The sequence below is a fragment of the Chrysochloris asiatica genome, unplaced genomic scaffold, assembly GCF_000296735.1.
Source record: "Chrysochloris asiatica unplaced genomic scaffold, ChrAsi1.0 scaffold00033, whole genome shotgun sequence".
Lineage (NCBI taxonomy): Eukaryota > Metazoa > Chordata > Mammalia > Afrosoricida > Chrysochloridae > Chrysochloris > Chrysochloris asiatica.
Genome location: NW_006408551.1, coordinates 13,521,314 through 13,540,529, shown reverse-complemented (window position 1 = coordinate 13,540,529; position 19,216 = coordinate 13,521,314). Strand labels below are relative to the sequence as shown.

At 41.1% G+C, this 19,216-nt stretch overlaps 1 protein-coding gene across 2 annotated transcripts in view; it reads right to left on the bottom strand.

The window, feature by feature from the left end:
• SRGAP1 (SLIT-ROBO Rho GTPase activating protein 1) overlaps positions 1 to 19,216 on the bottom strand; it is a 404,265-nt gene that overhangs the window by 199,580 nt on the left and 185,469 nt on the right. For both annotated transcript variants that reach the window (XM_006859514.1, XM_006859515.1), the window contains exon 3: positions 7,645 to 7,807. In XM_006859514.1, the coding sequence (XP_006859576.1) occupies positions 7,645 to 7,807 (163 nt within the window). The remainder of the gene's footprint in view (positions 1 to 7,644; positions 7,808 to 19,216) is intronic.

Here is a 19,216-nt window from a genome sequence, read left to right as displayed (position 1 = left end):
AACATAGCTTCAAAGACCTAAATCTGAAATAATCAGTACATGAATAATTTGTTCTTCTTGTTTTAAAAAGGGCCACTTTTATTACCTGTTGAAAGCTTTCTGTCAAGTTTAATAAGTAACTGAATATCTCTACAAGTGGTTCTGATATGATTTAAATTTTGAAGCTGTTCCCTATCACATTGCATGGAATTAGGTATTGAGTGTCTTCTTGATTATTTTGCCAATTTGCATACAAAAATATTTCTAGATTTATCAGTCTCCCATAGGAGACCGACAGGAGCTCTGTTAGTGTAGTAGTTACGAATCGGGCTGCTAACCTCAGGGTCAGTAGTTCGAAACTACCAGCTGTTCCATAGGAGAAAGATGAGGCTTTCTGCTCCCGTGTAGATGTATAGCCTCGGAAACCCTGTACAGGGTCGCTATGAGTTGGAACCGACTCCACAGCACATAACAGCAACAACAACATAGGAGACCTAACAGTTTAGATACAAGGAGTCTCTGTCACAGATTAAACTGAGTTAAGAGGCTGTATAACAAAGAAAACCTGTCAAGCCCCCAGTGTCTTTCTGGACGTTTATATAGACACGGGGATTTTTTTTTGAAAAGTGAAGAAGTGTGAAAATCCTCTCCCAAGAAGGCATGCATGATGCTCACTAAGGACTTTATGGCAGTTTATAAAAGGTCATTTCTGACTAACTTCAGTGATTTCTTTCAGTTGTTTAAAAAAAAAAAAAAAAAGATTATATATTGCTGAGTGTTTTTGTGTACATTCCCCCACCCCAAAAAACCCAGAGAGAACAGGAGCAAATACTGTTGAATAATGATAATGATGCACAAAGGAGACAGTTTTTAAAAAAAAAAAAAAAAAGATTATATACTGCTGAGTGTTTTTGTGTACATTCCCCCACCCTAAAAAACCCAGAGAGAACAGGAGCAAATACTGTTGAATAATGATAATGATGCACAAAGGAGACAGTAATCATCACAATGATATGATGAATGTAAAACTGATGTTCCCCATGTAAGCTATCACTCAATTCACATTAAACACTAAAAAGAAAATTAAAAAAAAAAATTTAAATAGGCTCTGGAATACAAGGGGCAAAATGAAGAAAACGTCTTTGATATTACCCAACATCTAAAGGGAATGATTTACTGAACCTGGTGGCTCAGGACCATAGTCTCAGAGGATACCACTGGTCAACTGGCTTAACATAATCCACAATGACAATGTTCTCCATCCTACTTTTGGTACTAGTGTCTGGGATCTTAAAAGCTCAAAAGTGATCATCTAAGGTGAAAGAAGAGTGATGAAAACTGAAGATGCTTAGAATCAACTAGTCCAATGGAGCATGTGAACATCAGTCACATTGACTCTGGGACCAAAACAACTAGATGATGGCTGGCTAACACTACCAACTGTTCTGAAAGGGATCACAATAGAAGGCTCAAGAGAGAGTGCGAGAAAATGTAGAACAAAACTCAAAATTATAAAACAGACTGGGCTTACTGGTCAGGAACAGGAGGAACCCAAGACTATGGCTCTCAGTTTCAGGTCTGGAATGGAAGTTACCCTTGTGGCCCCATTTTCAGCTAAGCAGTACATAAGTATACAGGCGGGAAAACAGCATTAATAAGGTATGCTCACCATGAAATGGTCAACCATTCAAGATCAAAAAAGGCAACTGTTACCTAAGGATGAAGTTCAGAAAGTTTGGAAAGCGAGTGGAATGGAGTAAGAAGCACAGGGAGGAAGTGGGATAACTTGTTACATGGAGGGAATTGCAGTCATTGAGATGAAACAAAATGTATGATTTATTAAATGTAAAACAGATGATCTTCTCTGTAAACCTTCATTCAATTCACAATAAAAAGCACCCCCCCCACACACACAAAAAAAAAAAAAAGGGTTCTACAACATTGGAGGAAGAGTGCGAGTCTTCTTTTCCATCAAAAAGGACCAGTAGAGTTTTCTGGACGTGGCAGATACGGATTCTGGCCTCCTGTTTTTTTGGTCCGCATGTGTATAATGGGCTGATCTGGTGCCCCAACAAGTTCCAGTCTCTCCCTATTGGCCCCTGCCACTCTCATTCTTTCTTTTTCCAGAAAGATGAGGTCTACAGTTGACTGTGTTTGCATGAGGAAGGGAAATTTGATACTAGTAATGGAGTCCTGTTGTGGCACTTTGAGATAAGCACTGGACTGCTAACCATAAGGTCAACAGTTCAAACCCACCAGCCGTTCTTTGAAAATCCTATACAGAATCACTATGAGCTGGAATGGACTTGATGATACCTAACAACAACAATGGTAAGGCCGGAGTCCCTGTGGATGCCAATAGTTATGCAGTCAAATTAGCTGAGAGGTTGGCAATTCAAAACCACTCAGAGATGTTTGGAGAGACAGGCCTAGTAATCTGCTTCCCAGAGGTCAGAACCTTGAAAATTCTGTGGAGCAGGTTCAACTCTGCACACATGAGGTCATTATGAGTCGGAACTGACTCAAGACAACAATTTTAATGACAGACTCATGATAGCAAGTACACTACAATTGCAATGATGATGATTTTGTAGCTGATCCTCCAAGATTAGGAGTAAAAAGGCTGTTCAAGAAGCTTGGAGAGTTCTCCCCACTAAATGACAAAGTAACCAGTTACAAAGGTAGCTAGACAGTTTATAAGTGTAATTCTTTGAGCCCCATAAAATCTGGATAACAAGAAAATGGCAAAATAGCAAAGAGACAAAGCAGTTCTTACTGTCTCTCTTTGGTAGTAGATATATGTTCACTGGGCACTTTCCAGACCCCCTTTCAAGCGACAGGAACTCATTCCCCCCAACAACTGGGAATACTGGCTGCTGGCTGCAAACTCACAGCTGAGTTTCTCTCTGGGAATTGCCCTCAGGAATCCCCTTCCACTAAAGGGAGCTGTCTGACCACCAAAATTACTTAACTCCTTCCCAATGGCAGCTTGAATCCAACGATTGAAATAAAGTTCTGGGCCTTTTTGTGAAGGAACTCCAAAGGGCAATCCCAGCCGCAGAACTCCTTTAGGGTCACAGCTTCTCCTTCTGTCCAGTCCTGTCTCTTGTATTCTCAGTGAGGTTCTGGAGCATATCCCTCAATCTCCTGTACCCATATGTCTCTCGTTACAACCCAGTTTAAGACATACAGAAATAACATTACCCCTTTTCTTTTATAGGTGAAAAAGAAGATAAAGAGAAGCAGAATTGTCTACTATGAACACAAGGAAGAGTTGGGATTCAAATCCAAATCCATACAACTCAGCCTTAGGTTTCCATCAGTGTTACACCAAGCCCTTGACACTGATTTCAAAACACACACCCTTTCAATGTTAACAAGACATACCAAGTCTCTGTCTTTTTTCAAAAAGAACAAAAAAATTCCAGCTTTGTCATTTGTTACAAATTGAATTGTATGAATCCTAGCAACTATTGTTGTTGGTTCTAACCCAGAGTGACCCTGTATAGGGTTTCCAAGGAGCAGCTTGTGAGCTTGAATCACCAACCTCTGTGTCAAACCAACTTTGCAGTCCAGCACATTAACTCAGTGTGCCACACCAGGGCAGGTGGCTATAATCCCATTTGCGAATGAGATTTCTCTATTATATTAATAAGGTAGTACTATTCGTCTGGAGTCCTATTGTGACCATATAGAATAGGCACTGGACTGTTAACCACAAGGTTGGCAGTTCAAACACACCAGCCACTCCTTGGAAAGCCTATATAGGTCACAAGGAGTTGGAATGGACTTGATGGCACTTAACAACAACATTAGTGTAGGACGGCCTTTCCTATGTGACCGTCTTCTCATGGCATCACTCCCATACAACTCTTGGCCCAGTTAAATGCTTTCCTTTTCCCAAATGCATCATGTTATCTAACACCCCTTTGCCCGTGCACAAACCAACCTCTCTCCCACAGAACAGCTCACTGTCCATGTCTGTTTGATGGACTCCCCGATACTCTAGTAGTCTCAGGTTCAGTGGTCACTCTTCTGTGAAGAATTCCCTGACCTCTAGGTTGGGTGAGATGTGCAGCCTTCCAATCTCCCCAGTCAGCTGTGCCTCCTTCTAGTGGGGTAACTGCAACTGTTAATTATCATTAATGAGTTCAATGCAGGCAGGGGCATGTCTTTTAACTTTGATTCCCCAGGCAGGCATTTTAAAGATGTTTTGTTGAACGAATAAATAAATGAACTCAACTGAGGTGCTGGTCCCAGGGGGCCTGGATGAGTGCTTGCCAGCACCTCATGACTGAAAGGCTCCACCCAGTGCCTTCCATATCTGCAAAAACTGCAACTTCCTTGAGCTCAAGGACTTGTTTTCCTTCATCTGTGTAGCCTTTCCCATGCCCAATATTGTCTCTCATAGCAGACATGCCAACAAACCAAAACCCTGTTGAAATGATTGAAGTTTTGGCTGAAAGCTGATGCACAAGAAACCCACTTTATTTTTATGGCTCAGTGGAAACTATTTTTTAAATCACTACTATGTAAGTTGTTGTTGATAAGGACAGTAGGGTCGGTTCCGACTCATAGCCATCCTGTATAGGATTTCCAAGGAGCAGCTAGTGGGTTTGAATCGCTGACCTTTCATGTAGCAGTCCAGTGCTTATCCCATAGTACCACACCTAGGAGATTTCTCTTCTTAATTAATATGCTCCTTAGTTTCAATTTTTTTACATTTATAAAACAAAAATATGTATTTTAATTTAAATGTCCAGAGAGAACATTCTGCCAGCCAGCCTCCTGTCCTCAGACACACAGTGCCACCGTCTCTGTTATCACTAATTTTCTAGGCAGGGATCACATAGTCCACTCATGCTCTCCCTTCTTGAGGGTCCTGGGATTGCGTGTTCCTGAAATGAAAGATTACCTACTCCCTCCTTTTAGTTACACATCTTCTACGATTACAGTGGTGACATTCGCAATTAATCCTGTTAACAATTATTCACAATTTAATCATAAAATCCTATCACCATCCTCTCCCATCCCCTTTCACCAGATCCATCTGGGAAAAAGGGAAACTATTCAGTAGGGATTCTACCTTAACCCCCATTCTGAAACTAAGCACCTTATGAAAGCTTGTAAACCAGCCACTTCATGTCTTTGTAGTGCCCCCAATTTTTGATAGCCAATGTCTACATTTCTTGTCCCTATCAACCCAGTGCACTGGTTGCCCGTTGATATGAAGGATCCTTCCATTCTGGTTGGAATTTGAGTCACTGCATTCATAGGCAAAAGTCTAGTTCATCAAATTGTAGCAATTTGCACTTGTTCTCAGTATTAAGCAGCTTTCCCTTCCTCGGTTTGAGTTCTGGTCAACTAGCCAACCAGGCCAGGTCACATGGTTCCTAGCTGCTAGTTTGGGAGTTCACACACACCTCCCTGCACTTCAGACCAGCTCGCTGCTTCACTCTCAGCACTAGTTCCCAGGGGCTAGAGGTCAGTACTCACTGGCTCAAAAGTTCACACATCTTCCTTATCCTCAGATCTGCCAGCCCACCCTTCCTCTTCTCTCTCTCATATCAAGGTCAATAGGTGCCAATGGCTTATTTCTAATTAAAAAAACAACAAACTCCTTTTTTGAAATGTTTTTCTCTTTAGCAGAACAAAAGATAACTTTGTTGTTGTTGTTGTTAAGTGCCTTTGAGTCGGTTCCAACCCATAGTGACCTTGTATAGGGTTTCCAAGGAGAAGCTGGTGAGCTTGAACTGCTGACCTTGCAGTTCAAACAGCTTTGCGGTCTGGCACATTAACCCACAGCACCACACCAGAACTCCAAAAGATGACTTATGAGTTTCCTAAATTGCATTTCTAGATCAGAAATCAAATCTAATGTGGATACATAAAACATGACTAAGTTTTCCAGCTGTCCTGTTTAACACGATGTCTTTGTTTTAAGGGGCCCCTTTGAAACATAGAAATATCATTATTTCTACCTACTTTCAGAGATTAATACTGACTTGAGGTTCAGGTACTAGTACCAAACACTACTAGCACAAAGCTAAGTGAAAAAAACAAAAACAAAAAACTTTGTCCTGCACACATTAAAAAACTGAAAATATTTGGCAAGTTAGCTGCATTGTATACTTGGTAAATGGTCCAATTTTGTTATTGTTCACAGCAAAAATATCTAGACAAACAATGACAACAACAAAACTGCTGTGAGCTGGCCAAGTCTAGTAACTATGATGCTGTTTAGTTGTTACGTGAGTCTGTTCCAACTCTTAGCGACTCCGTATAGGGTTTCCAAGGAGCGGCTGGTGAGTTTGAACCATCCACCATATGGTTCAAACTGACCTTGTGGTCCAGTGCTTTTATCCCATGTGTCACACCAGAACTCAAATGACCATGATGTTGTTGAATTTAAGTACCTTTGGGTCAATTCTGACCCATAACAACCCTATTTAGGGTTTCCAAGGAGCAGCTGGTGAGCCTGAACTACCGACCTTGCAGTTCAAACTGACATTGTAGTCCAGCGCATTAATCCACAGTGCCATACCAAGACTATAGTAACCATGACAAGAAGCCTTAAACACCCAGCCCCTATTTTTCAATGGGTTTGGGTTCAAGGGAGCTCCCTGGCCTGGAAGAGACTAGTTTTCTGTACTCTGTGCAACTTTGTTTTCATGCTCTCTCACAACCTCTGCTGCTGGTCTGGTGTGAGTAAGAAGTATTTTGCTAACATTTTCCTGACAAAGTAGCACATGAGATATTTTCTTGTTCTTCACAAGACATGTGAGTCCCAAACCCAGGAACCTGGCTTTTCCTCTGGTCTGAATGTCATCACTTCAGACAGTTCTTTACTAATGACACAGGAATGATTCTCAGGTACATCTTCTGCTCACGCCATTCAGTAGAAAGGTCACAGATGTTGTGATGTTCATAGTTCTACAAGTAGGCCTGCCTAGGTTTCAGCTTCTTTTCTGTGTCTTTATCATATTCATTCATTTTTCAACTAATGGTTACTGAATATTTAAGTCAGCACCAGGCACTGATTACTGGCAAAGTGATTGGTTATAGGTAAGCACCAGGGCAGCATTCATGGAGTTTACCTCTTTCCTCCTCCCCACGCCCACCCCGCCCCCAAGAGTTTTAGCATATGATTACTTACCTTCAGTAAGACATGTTGATACACCCCAGACCAAATAGCATATTCCCATATGAATAAGTTGATCATAACGAAAATAATCACCAACGTCCCCAAACACTTGTAATTTACTGATTTGCTTATAACAAGATTTTCTGCAATGAATGGCAAGGTCTACGCATGTTTTTTCTAGTCTTTGTAAATCACTGTTTGTCTCATCTGAAAACCGATTCCGTTCTATTTGTACAGCACCTTTCACTTGCTAATGTTCTGTACAAATTAGGCAGTAAAGGGGAGGAGAGGCAAGAGTAACTTTTCAAAACTTCTTTGCTCAGGATGAATGGTAAGCAAGAAGCAATTATCTTCTGGCTTTGCTCTCTCCCCCAGTTGCCAGCAATCCCACTGCCTCCTCTAGGAAAACTTCCCAGCCTGGAAGAACAGTGGGTATATATATACATGCGTGCAAAGACAGGCCTCCCAGAAGAGCAAACTGGTGGGAGGGAATGTTCACAACACCTCCTTCAGGATTTTACCTTTTTAAACATCCTGGTGGAATCATCACTGATCTGCATGAACCGCATGATGACATTGTTCAGATAGATATCACTCAAGGTTGCATGGTCTTTGCTTTCCCTCCTCACTTGATTCAGGAGTAAGTACCAGCAGTTCACTGGAGACAAGAGGTTTTGGTCTTTCCTAAGAAGTGAATAAGACATAATTACTACCAACTTAAAGATGCGCTCTAGTCAGCCAAGTAAAGTACCTGCAGTAAACGATGAAGACGAGTATTGTCGCTGCGCTGTTCTCAGGTCAGGACATTCCCTTTTCCAGGTTTGTGGGCAGCACAGGATTGGAAGGAAAACCATGGCCATTCTTCAGGATTGGAAGGAAAACCGTGGACCCCAAACACTGGTCAACCCACAGTCCTGACAAGGGCCATGGGACTCTAACATCCACAGTGTTCAGCAGGCCTTCCAACTTTAAACTCCCTGTTGAAGACAGCAGTTTGTGTTTACATAAAAAATCTATCGACTACTGTCTCTTAGAAACTGTGGTTTGTCACTGCAAACAATGTTGATTTGAATGTTCAGTGGAGGGGAAAAAATGTGGCTAGTTATGCTTTCTCTGTGACATAAATTTTTAGATTATTTCTGAATTCGCTGATATATAATCTCAAGCCTCCCAAAGTGTTTCTGGGAAGCCAAACTTCATAGTATCATTTTAAGGCTCATGAATGGAAACAAAAGGTTTGTTGGCTAATGACTCATCCCATGTCCTATTTAAACTCATTAAACTATTTCAGATCTGTAACTGCTGCTTGTTTTATTCTGGAGAATAAAGTTAAAAGCGGATATGAACCACAAAAGAAGACGTAAAAAGTTCTTTAAAAAGCTAGTGAGCAATTGAGATGCTTCGGATTTAAAAAAAAAAATCAAAGCAGAACGTATGTTTCGTTTTGCTCTGTTTAGGATTTTTACTTGAAAATTCTCTTATTCTTAATGGTAGGTGTATGGTTCCACTCATAGAAAAGGCAAATGAAAAGAGAAAGTAGATTAGTAGGCGGGGAAGGTAAAAAGGGAGTGAGAGTTTCATGGATACCAAATTTCTGTTTTGGGTGATGAAAAAAATTCTAGAAGCAGCTCATAATGAAGGCTGCAAAGAACACAGCAAAAGTAATTAATGCCACTAAATTGTACAACTGTATTTTAAAAGCACACTTAAAATAGCACATTTATGTTATATATCTTTTTAGCACAATAAAAACTTTTAAAACTCACTATAAAATAGCAAAACAACACAGACTATTTACTTTTACTCAGGAAAACAGGTCCATTTAATAATCCTTCTATTATTCATGGCCATTTATAACCCTTGAGTAATAATAGTTAGGAGCAATAATTAAGTCAATTCTTTGCGCCGTTAAGTCCCTCAGATCTAGGACTCGATACTCCATCAAATAAAAGCCCTCTCTCTAACAGAAAAAAGACGTTGAGGATGGAAGCAGGAATGTGTGTGAAATGGGACACCCCTCATCTTGGGTCCTAACATTTGCACCTACAGAAGAGTCTCCCATTCTCCCCACTGACATGCTATGCTATGAACCACATCCACCTGCAAGGGAATTCTCCTCAAAATTTTAAAGCAAGAGCCAGGTAATCTAACGTCTTTCTACTGACAAGCGCTATCTGCCTAGATAAAGAGGTAAATAAATGTTATCTTTCAATATTAACATTTAATGAGCCCCGATGGTGCCATGGTGAAATGTTTGCTAATCATTAGGTTATCAGTTCAAACCCACCAGTGACCCCAGCAAAGAAAGATGAGGCAGTCTGCTTCTGTAAGGATTGGGAATTCTCCATGGCAGTTCTACTCTATCCTAACGGGTCACCGTGAGTGGTAAGTGAATCTATGGCAAGGGATTTTTTTGTGGGGTGGGGAAGGTTTGGTTATGCTAAATTTCATGCATTTTCTTTATGTTAAACTAGCCCAAAACGTTCTTTGAGAATATTTCTTTGTACTCTCAGTGTCTGGTCCATAGTAAGCATTCAAATCAATGATATTTCATTTATTTATTGAATACATATTATTATTATTGACTTAATAATAATTTCAACAGTAATTACAGCTATCATGTACTAAAGGAGTTCTTGGAGGTGCAAACATTCAAAATACTCAACCAACAACCTAAAGGTTGGAATCCTGGTGTGGTGCTGTAGGATCAACACTCTACCACAAGATCTGGTTTCAACTTCAAAGTCAGCTGTTCGAATTTACCAGCCACTCCTCAGAAACCCTATCCAGGGTCGCTATGAGTTGGAACAGATTTGATGGCAGTTAACAACTACAACAACCACCTAAATGTTGGAGGTCTGGTGTGGCACTGCGAGTTAATGCACTAGACTTCAAGGTCAGGTTGAAGCACAAGGTTGGTAGTTCAAGCTCACCAGCCACTCCTCAGAAACCCTGTACAGGGTCGCTATGAGTTGGAAGCAACTTGATGGCACTTAACAACAACAACCTAGAGGTTGTAGTCCTGGTGTGGCACTGTGGGTTAATGCACTAGAATATAAGGTCAGGTTGAACCACAAGGTCGGCAGCTCAAGCTCACCAGCTGCTACTCAGAAACCCTATTCAGGGTCGCTGTGAGTCAGAATCGACTCGACGGCACTTAACAAAAACCTAAAGATTGGAAGTTTGAGTCCACTGAGAGGCCCAGCAATGTACTTCTGAAAAAGTAGCCATTGAAACCCTATGGAAGACAGTTCTACTCTGGCACACATGGGGTCACCAGGAATTAGAGTTGAATTAATAGCAACTGATTCCGTTTTATCATGTACTCAGTGTCTGCTGGGAGAAGCAGCACAGGGTCAAGAGCAGACTGTGGTAGCATGAGGCTGTCCAGATTCAAATCCAAATCCACCACTTACTATCTATGTTGAATTGTTATGAAGTGCTGTCAAGTCAGTTTTGAGTCAGAGCGACCCTGTAGAGAATTTCCAAGTTAGTGGGTTTGAACTTCCAATTATGTGGTTCACAATCCAGTGCTGATCCTACAGCGAAACACCAGGAGTCAAACTGTCTTGACTTTTATTTTAACCTCTCTGTGCTTCAGTTACTTCATCTGAATAATGGCTAAAATGACAACACCCACTTAGCTCATAGGATAGTTATGAGGATTACTGGACTTAATAATATATTTTTAAATGCTTACAGCAGTGTCTTGGGCACATAGCAAGTGCTGTATAAAGCTAGTCAATTTTATCTAAGAGTTATTCTAGAGATTTTGTCGATATTAAAATCTACTTAATCCTCACAACAATCATTTAAGGCAGAATTTATTTTTATATCTATTTTATCAATGAGAAGAATTCAGGTTAGCAATCTACAGTAATCTTTGAGCCAAAGAAGGCGGATCAAAATCTTGGTCATTATGTTAAACAGTGCCAAGTTAGAACTATTTTATACAATGTTCATTCCAAAAGTAAACAAGCAAGCTTCCACGATTGGTGGCATTACAATGCTAATGAGACATTTGTTTTGTGAAGAGGAGGACTATTGAAAATATACCCTGTGCCAGCTATCAATCGTATCAAAAGTGTTTCTATGGTCTTCATTTAATAGGCATAAAGTCTCATTTCACTAGGTGGGCAACCAAGGCTCAGAGAGGTTAAAGAATTTGACCAAAGCCACATGTTGGAGCCAGGCTTCAAACTCACTCTGTTGGACTCCAGAAAAGCCTGTCTCTGAGCTTTTCTTAATCCTGGTTTGTCCTTTTCACAGAACAATCCATCTTATGGGCCTTCGTGTGGCACTGTAGGATAAGCACTGGACTTCCAGCCTCGCTAGTCACAAGGTCAGTGGTTCAAAGCCACCAGCCGCTCTCAGAAACACTGTAAGAGGGTCACTATGAGTATGAACTGACTCTATGGCACAAAACAACAACAAAAATCCATTTTATAGCATATAATAAACTCATTTGAGCCAAAGAATCCCAAACTGCTTACATTGTTGAAGAAAACAACTATATAATACATCAGAAGAAACAAAAAGTGACATCTGAAACACAAAGTGGTCAGACTAAGGGGCCTGGGCTCATCCAAGTTGTCACATAAGAACTGATAACCAAGTACAGATCAAGTAAGAAAGAATTCAAAAAATAGTTATTGAATGGATAAATATCTACTGACCTGTAATCGTTTGTAAGTAAAAGGGACCAAATCCAAACCCAACCCAGCCACCAGCTGTTGTGTCACCTCATAGAGACACTACAGGACAGAGTAGAATAGAACTGCCAATTTATTCTACTATACGGTTTCCAAGGCTGTAAATCTTTATGGAAACAGATGCTTTATCTTTCTCTTACAGAGTGCATGGTGGGTTCAAACCACCGATCTTTTGGTTGCTTTTCACAACTGAGCATTTCAACCACTATACCACCAGGGCTCCATAAATAAGATTATATAGTATTGGCTCCAGTCTCCTCTGTCCAACCCCAGATTCTGTCAAATACATTTGATATTTATTCACCCGGAGAATCAGCAGTAAGATTTATTCTATATGGTGTGGCGCTGTGGGCTAATGCATCAGACTGCAAAGTCGTTTGAACTGCATGGTCGGTGGTTCAAGCTTACCAGCTGCTGCTTGGAAACCCTATACAGAGTAGCCATGGCACTTAACAACAACAAGATGTACACTGGTGTGGCACTGTGGGTTAATGTGCCAGACTGCAAAGCTGTTTGAACTGCAAGGTTGGAGGTTCAAGCTCACCAGTTATTCCTTGGAAACCCTATAAAGGGTCGCTAGGGGTCAGAACTGACTTGATGGCACTTAACAACAACAAAAAGATAAACACTGGAGGTCAAAGTCCAAAAGGAAACAAACAAAAAAAATGGTATTCTTTATCCAGGCTGAGTGAGGATGGCTTCTTCCAGACGGCTTTGCATTTGCTTCTGCAGAAATATCCCAGGGAGAGTTTTGGCCCACCTTATTATTTATAGGATCATGGTCCACATAGGAACTACAGTGAAACGACAAAGCCCCTGGTGAAGACAAGGCCTTGCTTCTTTCCAGGCCCCTCAAACCTAGAGCCCAGGCCTGCTTTTTGTCACCCTAAACAGGTGGGTAAGTGACTTCCTGTTTATCCTTTCATTAAGACAGCAGCTCTTCCTGCTCTGATTCTAGGCTAGGCCACAAATCGATGTGGGTAGGGTGGGGAAGCTGGCAGTGCCAGCTCTCTACTTTGCACGGGTCTCCTCTCCTGTCCCCATGTAGGTATACAGGCTGGCTTTAAAGGTCACTTAGGTTTTCAGTTCCCTGTTTCTTCTGTGGTCCCTGGAAATTTCCCTTACATTTCTATGTGTTCAGTTACACATTTAAAAGGATGTCTATCAGGGTCGCTATGGGTCGGAACCGACTCGATGGCACTTAACAACAACAACAACAACTATCATATTTCAACATGCATTTCTGGGAGTTCAGTGGCAGACTTGTTATTCAGATTAAGAAAATTAAAACACGTCCACAAGAGCCAAAATATGACCTTAAACATACCCCACCTGAATTTAGAAATCATCTGAAGAACAGATTTGATGCATGAGACACTAAAGACTGAAGACCAGAAGAGTTGTGAGATGACATCAAGAACATGATACAGGAAGAAAGCAAAAGGTCATTAAGAGGACAAGAAAGAAGGAAAAGACCAAAATGGATGTCAGAAGAGACTATGAAACTTGCTCTCCAGAGTAGAGATGCTAAAGCAAATGGAAGAAATGAGAAGGTACAAGAGCTGAACAGAAAATTTCAAAGTCAAATATTTTAAATGGGCAAACTCCTGGAGTTAGAAAACCAAAAGGGAACAACATACCCAGCATTTCTCAAGCTGAGGGAAAGGATAAAAAAAATTCAAGCTTCGACTTGTGGTACTGAAGGTACAAAAGAAGATGGAAGGAATACACAGAGTCACTGTACTAAAAATAATGGTCAATGTCCAACCATTTCAAGAGGTAGCCTATGATTGAGAGTCAATGATCCTGAAGGAAGAAGTCCAAGGTGCACTGAAGGCATTGACAAAGAAAAAGGCACTGGGAATAGAACTGAAATCTTTAAACATGGTGATGCAGCACTATAGGTACTCATTTATTGATGCCAAGAAATTTGGAAGACAACTATCTGGGGCTAACTGACTGGAAGAGATCCATATTTGTGCCCATTCCAAAGAGAGGTGACCCAGCGGAATGCAGAAACCATCGGAAAACATCACAGATGTCCCATGTGAGTAAAGTTTTACCAAAGATAATACAAAAATGGCTGCAACCATAAATTGACAGAGAACTTCTTAAGGTTCAAGCCGGATTCAAAACAGGAGATGCCTGAAATGGAGCCAGAGATGATGACGTGGAGTGATGGAGCAGCTGGAGACTTTAGATCCAGAGAGGGAGAGCGACTGTGTGCTGAAGACCAGCGGGGTACTAGGGTAGGATTGCATGGAAGGGGTTGTAACCATGGCAATGAGATGATATACGATAGAATGAATGTAAAACTAATGTTCTCCCATGTAAACTATCACATAATTCACAATAAAACATTTAAGAAAATAAAAAAGAGGACGTGGACCGAGAGATATCATTGCTGATGTCCGATGGATCTTGGCTAAAAGCAGAGAATATCAGAAAGATGTTTACCTGTGCTTTATTGACTATGCATAGGCTTAGTGTGTGGATCATGACATGACATGGACAACATTGTGAAGTATGAGTATTCCAGAACACTTAATTGTGTATGCTGAGCAAATAATCCAAGAAGCTGGATTATATGAAGGAAAACACAGCATCAGGATTGCAGAAAGACTCATTAACAACCTGTGATATACAGATGATACAACCTAGCTTGCTGACAGTGAAACACACTTAAAATACTTACTGATGAAGATCAAAGATCAAAGACCAAAGTCGTTGGTATGGGTGCATCTCAATGCAAAAAAAACAAAACAAAACACCTTACCACTCGACCAATAAACAACATCCATATAAATGGAGAAAAGATTGAAATTGTCAAAGACTTCATTTTGCTCAGATCAACCATTAACACTCATGGAAACAGCAGTCAAGAAATCAAACAACGTATTGCACTGGGCAAATCTGCTGCAGGAGACCTCTTTATGTGGTGTAGAACAAAGATGTCAGTTTGTGGACTAAGGTGTGCCTGACCCAAGACATGGTATTTTCAATAACCTCATCTGCATGTGAAAGTTGGACAGTGAATAAAAAGACCATAGAAGAATTGATGCATCTGAGTTATGGTGTTGGAGTATATTGAAAGTACCATGGGCTGCCAAAAGAACAAACCAATCTGTGTTGGAAGAAGTACAGCGAGAGCACTCCTTGGGAGCCAGGATGGCCAGACTTCGTCTCTCATACTTCGGACATATTATCTGGAGGCACCAGTCACAGGAGAAGGATATCATGTTTAGTAAAGTGGAAGCCCAGGGAAAAAGAGGAAGACCACCAGGGAGATGGACTGGCACAGAGGTAGCAGCGATGGGCTCAGGTGTAGCAACAACTGTGAGGTTGGCCCAGAATCAGGCTGCATTTCATTCTGTTGTGCATAGGGTCACTACGAGTTGGTAATGACTCAATGACACCTAACAACAACAGCAGTCCACTGTATTTCCAGAAACTAAGGTCTTCACTGCCTTTAAAAACATTAATGTTTTTCATCTGTCAGTTAACCATCCTATGGTGTTTGGTTCTGTGTCATGTACGGCCTTTTTTTAAAAAAAAAACCTCTATCATATATGGTACCTCTTGAACTGGTTGAGTATCAACCAATTCTTATTGATACAATGACTGTATGTATTCCTTCCATCTTCTTTCTAGTCAGTTTCAGCTCAGGGTGACCCTATGCACAACAGAAAGAAACACTGCTTAGTCTTAGTCCTTTACCACCCTCACAATTGTTGCTATGTTTGTGCCAACTGTTAGGGACATCTTGTCAGTTCTTCTCACTGAGGGTCTTCCTCTTTTTCACGGATCCTTTACCAAGCATGATGTCCTCTTTCCATGGACTGGTTCCTCTTGATAACATGCCCAACGTATATAAGACAAAGTCTCAGCATCCATGCTTCTAAGGAGTATTCTGACTGTACTTCCAAAATGGATTTGTTCATTCTTCTGAAGTTCGTGGCGTGTTTAATATTCTTCACCACCACCATCATTCTAGTGTGCTAATTCTTCTTCAGTCCTCCTTATTCACGGTCCAGCATTCACACACACACCGGGGGAGGGGTGTGTGTGTTTGATTTCTTAACTGCTGCTTCCATGGTCATTGGTTGTGGATCCATGTAAAACAAAATCCTTGACAATTTCAGAAATTTCTCTATTTGTCATGATGTTACTTACTGGTCCCATGTACTGCCCTTTCAAATATCCCCTAAATGGGTCTATTTCTCCTTACCTCCCATGTTGCCAGTTCATGCCATCCTCCCTACCTGGATTTCTATGAGAGCTTCCTACCTGGTTCCCCTCCCTCCACTCTACCTTCCTTCAGTCCATGAGTCTATTTATGTTCTTGTGGCTGTTGTTAGCAGCCCTGAGTCAGCTCCCTCTCATGGTGACAAGCAGAACAAAACACTGTCCCGTGCTGCATGCCACCTTCACAATCACAGGTACCCAAACCCATTGTTGCAGCCAGTGGAAAATGTGAGCACCTTCCAACCTAGGGGATCCTATGTAGGATAGTAAGCCACACACAATTACAATGGAACTACTGAGCCATTAGTGGAGGTAAATACTTGATACTCTGCATCCCTTGCATCCTAGTGCCCAGAATAAACAGACAGGTCTCATTTTCCATTACTGGGCAATGCTCTGCTGTGATCCACTGGCTAATTTCCAGAAGCATATCACCAGGCCTTTCTTCCTAGTTTAGTCTAGAAGGTCCTTGGAAAACCTCTCCACTATGGGTGACACTGCTGGTATTTGAAAATGCACTGGTATTACAGCTTCCAGCAACACAGTAACACACACAACCCACCACAGTATGACAAACCAACAAATTAGCAGTGGTATTAATAATCTTAGTTACCATTTTAAATTTCAGGGTTGATTGGGTCACCCCTCTACTTAATACCCTCTAAATCCTTCCCATTCTCTCAGGATAAAGTCCAAACTACCTAGTGAGATCTGTAGCTCCATGATCTCACCTGACTTGGACCTCTAGCCACACAGTTCACCACCTCATTCTTCATTCCCACTTGACTACATTTTGTTCCTCAAACCTGCCCCACACCTCTCCTTCTGATCCTTCACCCAAAATGTTCCCATTTCCTGAAACTTCCTCCTCTGCTCACCTTGCATGCCTAGCTAATTCTTCCCGCACAGGATGGATGTGAGTCAGATCTGTCCATGGCTTCCTGTGCTAGCAGTGTTGAAGCACTCAGCACTCTATTGGAGCTGCCTGTTTGCCTCTGTCTCAATGCTTTAAATGAAAGTAACTTTAATTATCAAGATCTGTATTTGGTTTTCAATTTCATTGTGGTAAGATACACAAAACATTCAAAAGTGTCCTTTCACCTGGGCTCAGGACCATAGTCTCAGGGGACACCATGGTCAATCGGTGTAACAGACTATATCCTACTTTGAGGAACAGCGTCAGGGGTCATAAAAGTTCATGAATGGCCATCTAAGGTGCAACTTTAGATATTAACTTCAGTCTGTTCATGAGTGGGAGAAAGGAGAGTGATGAAAATTGAAGATGCTTGGAATCAACTAGTCCATTGGATCAATGGAGCAGATAAACATCCGTCACCATGACTCTGAGACCAGAAGATCGATATGGTGCCCAGATACCACTGCCAACTGCTCTGAAAGATCACATTAGAAGGTCCCAGATAGAGTGGAGAAAACTCAAAACTATAAATGACGACCAGGCTGACTGGACAGAAAGAGACTAGAGGAACCTGAGACTTCGGTACCACCTTTCAGGTCTGGAATGGAAATCACCTTTGTGGTTCAATTTTCAGCCAAGCAGTAGATAGGTATACAGAGGGGACAACAACACTAGTAAGGGATGTTCACCATGGAATTATGCAAGATCAAAGGGCAGCATTTACGTAAGGAGAAAGTTAAGAAGGGATGGGATAGAGGATGGAATGGAAATAGTAACCACAGGGAGGAAATGGTACAACTGTTGTTGCATGGAGGGAACTGCAACCGTTGTGATGAAACAAAGTGTGTGATTTATTGAATGTAAAACTGATGGTCCTCTCTGTATGCCGCCATTCAGTTCACAATGAAGGTATTTAAAAATGCCGTTTTAGCCATTTTAAAGTACAGAGATTAAATTTAATTATATTCATCACATGTATAAATATCACAAACTTCTATTTCTAAATGTTTTCATCACCCCAAACAGAAACTCAGGACCCTTTAAGCAATAACTCCCCATTCTCTACTCTTCCGAGTCCCTGATATCTCTAATAAAAAAAAACTTTATCTATTTGCAAACTTGAATGATTTTTTTAAAAAGATTAAGTGCAACTAAGATCGGTTTAATTATACTCACTTATGAGAAGTCTACCAGTGACCCTTTGTTGAAGTTAGTCTCAACTGCAAGGACCACAAACAAGATAACTGGTGTACTATACTTAAGCTACCCTTATTTGCATTTAGAATTATGACAGAAACCCTGAGGTCTTTCCTTGAAGAAGCAGCTCTTTTAAGTTTGTTCTTTCAAGCATTTTGTGGTAGATACTAATGTTCAGTTGTCTGTAATCAAGAATTTTACAGACACCATTTTCTTTCAATATAAAGTTATCTATATACGTGTGGCACTGCGAGATAATACGTTGGACCCCAAGGTCTGTGGTTCAAGCTCACCAACCACTCCTCAGAAACCCTATACAGGGTCACTATGAGTCAGAACTGACTCGATGGCACTGAACAACAGTAACAGCAATTTATATATAGTTTGGTGTGATGCTGTAGGGTAAGCACTGGACTGCAATTTCAGTTTTAATCACAAGGTCGGCAGATCACACTCACACGTACACACACACACACATATATATATATATATGCACACACACACACATTCACACATATATAGGAGCAGTTGGTGATTCAAACCCATCAACTCTGCAGGAAAGGAAAAAGATGAGACTTTCTGCTCCTGTACAGATTTACAGCTTTGGAAACCCCACACAAGGACATGATGAGTCGGAACTGACCAGAATGCATTTAACATTAACAACAACACACATGTATTATATAAAGGAGAAAAATGTCAAGAGAATACTGCTTTACAACAATATGATAAATTGCTGCTCATAATGGTACAGAGGTTTGCTTTTATTCACGGGGATATACCAACTTATTGGTGGTGGTTATGTGCCGTCGAGTCGGTTCCGACTCATAGCGACCCTGTACAGGGTTTCCGAGGCTGTAAATCTTTACGGGACCAGAAAGCCTCATCTTTCTCCCGCAGAACAGCTGGTAGTTTCGAACTGCTGACCTTGCGGTTCACAGCCCGATTTGTAACCACTTTGCTACCAGAGCTCCTTACCAACTTATGAGACACATGAGAAAATATAAACCAGTAAGTGGTAAG